The sequence below is a fragment of the Tympanuchus pallidicinctus genome, unplaced genomic scaffold, assembly GCF_026119805.1.
Source record: "Tympanuchus pallidicinctus isolate F22 unplaced genomic scaffold, pur_lepc_1.0 scaffold7, whole genome shotgun sequence".
NCBI lineage: Eukaryota > Metazoa > Chordata > Aves > Galliformes > Phasianidae > Tympanuchus > Tympanuchus pallidicinctus.
In genome coordinates, this window is record NW_026294791.1 from 23086718 (window position 1) to 23095250 (window position 8533).

General features: G+C 51.1%; 1 protein-coding gene across 1 annotated transcript; it reads right to left on the bottom strand.

The window, feature by feature from the left end:
* Window positions 1-1302: 1302 nt before the first annotated feature.
* On the bottom strand, window positions 1303-8499 carry PRDX6 (peroxiredoxin 6). Its single transcript, XM_052666696.1, has 5 exons — window positions 8353-8499; window positions 7921-8077; window positions 3719-3865; window positions 2975-3121; window positions 1303-1993 (listed from the first exon to the last, which is right to left on the bottom strand). Exons 1-5 carry the CDS (start codon window positions 8442-8444, stop codon window positions 1862-1864), a joined length of 675 nt encoding a protein of 224 aa, XP_052522656.1. The 5' UTR covers window positions 8445-8499; the 3' UTR covers window positions 1303-1861.
* Between the last annotated feature and the right edge of the window lie 34 nt (window positions 8500-8533).

The following is an 8533-nucleotide window of genomic DNA, read 5'->3' on the forward strand; positions in this document are numbered from 1 at the left end:
TGCTTAAGTCTGGCTTTTCTGGGCAGCAGGCCGGGATGTTTGCAAGGGGTGGAGGGGTGCAGGCTGCCCTTTCTCCCTGGGGAAATCAGGTCAGGGTGAGGGCTGTGTGCCAGAGTACTGCATGGAACCTGGGAGCTCTTGCAGATGGTGGGGAACTTGGGAATCTGTCAAACTTTGTCAGGCTGAAAAAATGCACAGACAGGGGGTGTTCCCACTTGGAAACTGCAGTCCCACTCCCAGTTCCTGCAGTGAGAGATGGAGAATAAGATTCCACACAGAGATCGGACGGTGTTATTTTTCCTCAGTAGAAATAATGAATGGGGATAGTTGAGAATTTTTTAACAAAGGTTCACTTAAATTTCCACAACCAGGAGTTGAGGAAAAGGAGCAATTGAAACATTTGGAAAGAATACCAATAATCACTGAATAGTTGCTGACAGCAACGTATTAATGAAGAGTTCTCAGCCTGAAAGACAGCCGTGTCTGGGGAGGGATGTCTTCTGGGTTGGCGTGGCCTGCATTGGGTGCTGGGAAGAGCTGAGAGCTTGGAACGGTGTTGGGGAACATCCAGTCTGCATCCCTGCAGGATGCTGGAGGGTATCTCATTGCATTGCACAGGGTTGTGGCAGTGCAACTGCTAGTCCTTGCTGGCTCTGCAGGACATTTGTGCCCTGTGCCAGCCAGCTTCCTTAGTAGCTGCTGGTTCCAAGTGTTGCTGACTGTGTGGACAGTGAGAGATGCCTACGGGCAGGCAGCCTGTGTGCTATTCAGTGAGCGGGTTTCTTTCCTAGCATTACACTGAACATGGTTCATCGCTTGACGAGTTTGGGCCTGCATGAAGCATCCCCTGGGCAGCGGGGCTGTGAGGCGGAGCAGCGGAACGTGCCTGGAAAGCAAATCACAAACCTTCCTACTTCACAGTCCCAAGGATTTAGAGGTAAGTGTCAGAGAAATCTCTGAGGTTTTGGTGTTGGGGTGCAGGAAGTTTACAGGGATTGCACTGTGCCCTAAGGAGCAGGGTAGCTACCTCTAAATCCAATTTGACATCTCCAAAGCAGACATCTCCTTCCTTTTCCCCACTGAGGCTCCTTGGCAAAGCAGGGACAGCACTGCTGCCCTGATACCTGCTGCCTTTGTGCAAAGTGCTTTCCAGACTGCTTTATGCAGCAGCCTCTGCACTGCCACCAGCCAGGAGTGTTGGTGCATGCCCCAGCTGGCCAAGTCAAGAGGTCAGGGTACTGTAGACAAAGCAGCAGTGCTATGTGGGTGAACCCAGCAGAGGCAGACAAGGGACATCACGCATAGTACTGAAGACCAGTTTATTTGCTTTATTCCCTCTTCCACAAACACTGAAAACAATCAGTCAACTTTCAGCAAGAGAAAGCATTAAGAAGTGAGAGATTTTGCTCTGCAGCTCCTCCCCTACAAAGGGGAACAAATGAAGGTGTAAACAAGTTAGTGACCACTGCTCCTAAAGGCATGAAGCAGTTTGGAGCTACCTGATGGGAGGCATGGGCCCAGCAGGACACCCCTTGTGACCTGTCTACTGACACCACACTTCTCAATTTGCTGCCAGGAAAAGCTGGTGCCAAACAGGAGAAATGCCCACCGTGTGAGCCCTGGAGCACCCACCAGTCTCCTAACCTCTTCCTTGTAGGTAAGAAAACACCCAGGGTTTTAGTTTGAGAGAGTGTAGGGGACAAAAGGGGTGTGGAAGATTGACTTAGTATCAGGATGCACTGTCAGTGAGAGTCATAGTACGATGCTGCTGATCACACAGGGGTTGGGAGGCAGAATTCAGGCACAGGCAGGCTTCCACCACCAAAGGACTGTGCCCAGCAGCATGGGTGGGCAGAGCTGCTCACTCGGGCTGTGGGGTGTAACGCAGGTACTTCTTGCCTGATGGGAGATCCTTCGTGAAGACTCCTTTGGGGAAAAGCTTCTTGGCTTCTTCATCAGGTAAGGTGGGCACAACCATGACACTGTCACCACACTAAGGAGCAAATGGGAATTGTGAGAGCAGCAGGGATGCTGGTCAGCTGCACAGCACAGGATCTCTGCACTGCAGCAGGGCACACGCTCTGCTCCTCCATCCTAAAGCCTGAGTGCCAATGTGCAGGTAGTGCTGGTCCCCTCTGGTGAGCCAGCTGTGCTGCCCTGGATGGCACAGGGGGTGAGCACACCCCAAACCATGGCTGGAGGCTGGGGTTGTTGGAGACAAAGCTGCCTCCATGCTCTCCTTGCTGTACCTGTAGAAATACTCCACGATCACCTTTTCTGGGACACCTGTCTCAGCAGGAATGTCCCTCCTGACTACAGACAGGCAGGTTTGTTTGGTGACAGCTACCAAAGCCAGCAGTGTAGATCCAAAAGCAGTGCTGGGGGTCCAAGGAAAATGCTAGCTAGCTCAAGCAGGCAGACTGCACTGCTTATTCTTGCTTTGGCTTGGTTGCCTGAACAAATTCTTGGGAATTTGAAATAATGCTGCTGCATAGGGATGACAGCAACTAGGGAACTTCATCTGGTAATTTTCCGCAAGGCTAGGATGCAGTGAGGGCTGTGCCCATTCCAGCCATTCTTTGCTCAAAGGGAGCAGAGCAGCAAGCCATCTAGGGAGGGGTGCTCATACCAGCTGTTTTTCTGGCTCTGAGTGGACCTTGGCCTGGCAGCTGACATCAGCAATGCTCTTCCTTATCTTGCCCTCCAAGGGCAAGACCCATATTGGCCCAGAGCTCACATGCTGATAGCCAGAAGGGCCAGGCCCTATATCTGCAGGTACCTAAAACTGAAGGAAGGGAAGGGAGATCTCTGTGTGATGCCACACAGCAATTCCCTTGGGGCTCTCGTTTAGCATCCAATTCATACAACTGGACTGCAGCAGCTCCCCCTACCCCTGGATCACTCCCAAAGGAAGCAGTTAGATGTTTAATGCACCTTTACCTCCCCTGCACACAAGTTCTGCTTCCCTTCTCACCTTCCAGTCCACAGGGGTAGCAACCTTCTTGTATGCTGTCAGCTGCAGGGAGTCCACCACTCTCAGGATCTCATCAAAATTTCTCCCAGTGGTGGCTGGGTACAGAATGGAGAGTTTCAGCTTCTTATCAGGGCCGAATATGAACACCTGAGCACAGGGAGACAGGGTCATGTTTCTGGGGCATCATCAGGGGCCTGGCAGAAGGTGTTTGTCCCACTGCCCTGCTGGATTTACTCAGCCCTCCCACTCCTGGTCATGGGAGGTGCCCTGCTTGACTGAGGTGCTTGGGGGGGCAGTAGAGATGCCGTGGTGGGTAATTCCTAGAGCAAAAACTGATTCCCAGATACGTAGAACAGTGTTTGCTCTCGGAACTCCTGTTTCTAATGCTATCTTGTTTTGCTACTTGAAGTTTCCTCATCCTGGCCTACGTCCTTCTAACACAAGCACAGGAGGGGAGAGGAAAAGCCCGGCAGATCAAGGACTTAATGTTCCCTCTCCGTTTGGACAGGCACAAGGATGAACTGATGCCAGCAGCAAGACAGAGCTGATGCCAGCAGGCCAGGGATGTGCCAGCCTCTTCTTGTTCCACTACCCACGGATCTAGCCTAGGCAAGTCAACCGAGCTCCCAGGATGGTCCTGTCTGTGCACATAAGCTGCTCCCTCCAGGGACAGGGCAGGATGGCAGGTAATGCCTGCTGCTGAGCAGCCTGCCAAGCAACAGTGCTCTAAAGCCACAAGCTCACCACACGAGCAGTCAGAGGCATGCCGTCCTTGTCCCGCTCATCCGGGTCCAGCATGCCCAGCTTGACGGCGAGCTCTCGGTTCTTATCAGCAATGATGGGGAAGGGGAGCTTCTCCACAGGTTGATCTCCATTGTATGCATTGATGTCCTGCAGAGACAAGATCGTTGGAATGCTTAGGGTTATGCTCCCACCATGGGTTGGAGGTGGTCTGACCTGGGTCTGCCAGGCAGGCAGACCTGGTGTATCTGGAGCAGACTGCTGCCACACAAAGATGCACCCACTGGTGACACGGGATTCTTCCACCTTGCTCTGAGAATGGACGTTCCCTTTCAGTTCAGCATTTCAAACTTCTGACAAATGTGCTGGAGTCACACCTGAACTGAACCATGCTTCTAAGGAACAATTCTTCTAACTGCAGAGCTGTCAGCAACTCTACAGCTAACAAAGCTCATATGCTGAACATGTGACAGGTCTTGAGCAAGGAACCAGCTCCATTCAGTAAGCCACTCTTAGCTTACTTAACAGTTCCTGAGAACAGAGTGTAATCTCTGTGCATGTGCTGGGACACCACATGTTTCTTTCTGAACTGTGCCTGGAGACAGAGGAAGTAAACCATCACCTGCCTATACTCTCCTTGCGACCAGCTTATGAGATTGCTCCCTGCACCAGTTCTAACTTGATGCGCTTCACACAGAAACTGTATTTTGATCATCTCTGAATCTGATCTGGCTTTGGCCAAAACATTCAAGTTATTTTTGGACAAGTACTGAGCCACAGGAGGGCTGGGAAAAGCCCACTGAAGGCAACATAAGCAGAGCAGCAGCAAGCATGAAAGCAAATTTAATCCAAGGTTCCTGCCCCAGAATAGAGCCGCCTGTTCTTTCTGTCCTCTTTATATTACAGGGGAACAAACTGGACTCAAGCAATTACAGCAGCCTCCTACACACCAAAGTGGTATGGTATCAGCTGTGTACGTACAAACTTCTGTTTTCTCTGGGCTTTAAACATGAGAACAGGCTCAGTCCTGCTCAGGTGGAATGTGGGGAAGGCAGAGTTGGAAACATGACCCTGAGTAATGCCTACCCCTGCTCAGTGTGCTGAAGGTAGTGAGAGCAAACAGGCCATGTGCTGGCCCTCAGCACCCCTATGCTGCAGGAGGTACAGTTGGGAGCTGCCCCAGCTGCTCAGGATGCTGCAAGCAGTCAAGTGGTACACACGTGGCAGGAAACATTTGCAGTGTTTCTCTCTGCTTGCTTTCTCCCCACTCCACTGAGTAAGCAATGAACTGCACAAAGGGGCTGTTCACCTCTGTTGGGCTGTGTGCAGGCCTGCTTTGGGAAGGAACTGGTTCCCTACTCCTGCAGAGCTGCCTTGTCAAAGCAAAGCAGGGAAGGAAAGCCAAGACAAGAGACCAGCCCATCTCTGAACATCCCGTGGAGCTGCAGGAGGCTGTTGAGGAAAGCCAGACCACAACAAACACGCACCTTCTCTCCAGACTGACAGATGAAGATTGCTGAAAAGCAAGATCCAAATCCTATAGCTTGTAATTCATTCCAAAACACACGTAATATCATGTCGCAGGAAGTCACTGTACAAATGGCTTCATACACCCCACCCTATTTTGCAACAGGACACATAAGACTTACTCACTTCCCTGTAAACCTTCCAGAGTCCAAGCTGAAAGCAGACATTGCTAGAGTGATTTATTCACCTTACTCATCAGTGATCTAAGAGAATGCTGAAACCTCCTCTGACATGCTCAGCACGAGCCAGACAACCCTGCAACAAACACTGGCTTCTCAGGAGATGACCGTCTCTCTGCCTGCCACAGACCTGCTGCTGTGGGGGCAGATGCCATGTTAGTCCTTCTCGAGGGACTCATCTATTCAGCCAGGTGTTGGAGAAGCAGCACACGGACCATGGGGGACAGCAGAGCAGGATCTACTGCTGGCTTGTTATGAGAGGAGCAAGCCCCTGGGTCTGGGAGAGGCGTGACTAAGAGCAGTGACATCTTTGGCTGATAAAGCAGAGTTAAGCAAATTGGTGTGACAATTTGCTTAAAACGGCTACTCTGTTTTACAGCACTGCTCTTTGCTGTCAGTTGAGCTGACCAGCCTGGTTTATCAACTTTCCAGGCCCTATCTGCCCACTGAAATTGGGGAGCAAAGGAAGCAGAGGCTTCTTTCTTGTTTCATGCAAAATTCAGCCTTCCCTCTTGCTCATTTGCTTCCCCCTGGGCAGTACTTCAGATGAAGGAAGCTTCATCCACAGAGAAAGTATAGGAAGGTAGAGGAACGTTTCATGAAGAGGTTTAACTGCCCAAAGTTTTGCTCATGCCTGGGATTTCTAATATCTAGTGAAGGAAACTGCAGTTTCTAGATCTTAGTCTAGCAATCAATGCAGACCACTTTTGCACCTGCCACCAAAGGATGGCATCTCTGTTCAAGCTCCACGGGTGGGCAGAACCTCTTGGGGGGGGCACTTCATCAGATCTGAACAGCTGCCTTCCTACTTAGTTAAACTCTTTGTGTCACAACCTGACATATCTTCTCATTCCCATGCAAAAGCGCCCCACTTGCTCTGCAGTGAAAGAAAACCTGCTCAAATCTCTATTCAGGCAGCTTTGCTCCCCCTCTACACCTTTTCTTGTTCTCTCATCTGTGAGATGAGCAATTTCAAACACATCAGAAACTGTCTGCTATGGATTTATCCTCACTAATTTGATCTTTTGCTCCAGAGGACTTTCAAAGTTTTTCTTTCAACAGGTGCTGAGCAGACATTTCCAAACGACTGTCTCTCAGGCCCCTCCCAGCCTGGCAGCATATTAGCTGCAGCTTGGACTATTGCCCTCAGGCCTTTCCAAATTCTTCGTCTCGTCAGCATCATGAGGCTGTTTTGCAACTTTTCTGCAACTTTTTTTACCTGAGGTTAAGCTAAATAATTCTGTAGCATTACCAAGCCAGCTCACTGTTCACCTTTCTCCCAGATCATCCAAGTATGGTGAACGCCACGCATCCCTGCAGCCCCTCTAGGGAGCTCACTGCTGCCCTTCCTTGACACAACTTACTGTTTCCTCCTATCACCCTACATAATAAATCCTTTTCAGAGCTGATTTCCTCGAAAACCTTCCTGGAAAGCCAAGGGCTTTGTAATAGTCAGCATCATCTGTACAGGTCTTCAAAGGGTTCTAACAAACCAGGAGACGAGACTCCTTTACAAAACACAACCCAAACTTTCTGTTCCATTTAGTGGAACATTATCTACTAATTTGATGGTGGTTTCAGCCAGTTTGACCAGTGCAAAGACCTCAGTTACTGGTTAGGATTTTGATGCTGTTTTTCCCAAGCCCTTCTGAGGCTTGGTGGGACATCAGCTATGCACCACTCAGGCACAAAGGTCAATTTAAGCATTAAGGCAATTAGGCAATTTCTAAAGCCATTCAGACATGAAGTAATGTTTGAATGTGGAAATTTCTCACCTTTATTACTTCTTATTTGCATACATCTGACTCCTGGAAAGTGTGACAGAACATTCCCACTTTTAAGAGTAAAAAAAGAAGCAGATAACTCACTCAGGGATTCTTGTACTCTGTCCACTAAGTGTCAGTACTCATTTTATATCCCTAATATGTGGAGTCATGCTACCTGGCAGCATGACAGTGTCAACAACACCCCTGTTGACACTGCCTTTGAAGTTTTCCATTAGCAGCTTTTCTATTCCTTAAATAAGCTACTTCTGTGCCACCATTCTTCTATTTCCCTATAAGCATTTCATATTTGACGTGCTCTTATTTGTACTTTTATATTCAACGTGTCACTGCTTGTTTGTTGTGTACTTTCCTCTGCCTGGACACAAGTGATGTGTTAGCCCTAACGATGTGGTTGGTGCCCCATTCCTGCAGACTTTCAAGATGAGGCTGGATAATGCCCTGGGCAACCCTATCCCTTCCAACTCTAAGGGTTCTAAGATTGATTCTACGAGCTGCACCCTTTCAAGACTGCCAGTTTGAATTGCAGAGCCACTAAGATCAGAAGGGACCACTAAGCCCAGCCACCAACGCTGACATCTTTCCTGTTTTAACACATCCTCTGAGCTTCTCGCACTGCCATAGAGTTGCAGCTCACAGCTCTTCCGTGACCTTTGGCCTTCAGAGCACAGCCGCAGTGCTGCAGGCACCCCCACCTTGCTGCAGGCACCCCTACCTTGCTCCAGGCGAGGTGGTCGGGGACGCTGTCAATGGAGAGGGCGATCATCTTCACGTTGCGTTTGCTGAACTCGGGTGCCAGCTTGGCCGCCCGGCCCAGCTCCGTGGTGCAGACGGGTGTGAAGTCCCGCGGATGGGAGAAGAGGATGCCCCATCTGAAAGAGGAGAGCAGGGGACGGCGTGAGGACAAGGCTATCGGTTCCGAAAACCAAGCTCATCGTTTTACCCCCTCTCGTCCCACTTCGGGATGCGAACCGAGCAGGCTCGGATCCGCCCGGCGCCCTCCGCCTCCGGGAGCCGCGTTTTGCCGCGCACGACGGTGACACACGGCCGGACCTCTGGGCCGACAATGCCGCTCGGGAAGCCCGGGCCCACCGCCCCGCCCCGCTCCGACGCCGGTTCCCGCCTCGGCCGTGCCCCCGCCGCTCACGAGTCGCCCAGGAAGTCGTGGAAGCGGATGGGGCCCTGCGTGGTGTCCGCCTCGAAGTTGGGCGCCTCGTCGCCCAGCAGCAGGCCCGGCATAGTGGAGAGCTGCGCACCGCTCGCCACCCGTTCGGCTCTGCTCGGCTCCGCTAGGCTCGCCGGGGGAAGGGGGGGTGTGGGGGGGGCGT

What these genes read in the sequence shown, in the direction of transcription:
- PRDX6 (XM_052666696.1), bottom strand. Translation starts at nt 8,444, where the DNA reads ATGCCGGGCCTGCTGCTGGGCGACGAGGCGCCCAACTTCGAGGCGGAC. An exon ending in TGCCTCTGACTGCTCGTGTG is followed by an intron (nt 3,122 to 3,718) that starts GTGAGCTTGTGG and finishes CCCTGTGCTCAG; the next exon opens with GTGTTCATATTCGGCCCTGA. An exon ending in CTACCCCTGTGGACTGGAAG is followed by an intron (nt 1,994 to 2,974) that starts GTGAGAAGGGAA and finishes TTTGCTCCTTAG; the next exon opens with TGTGGTGACAGTGTCATGGT.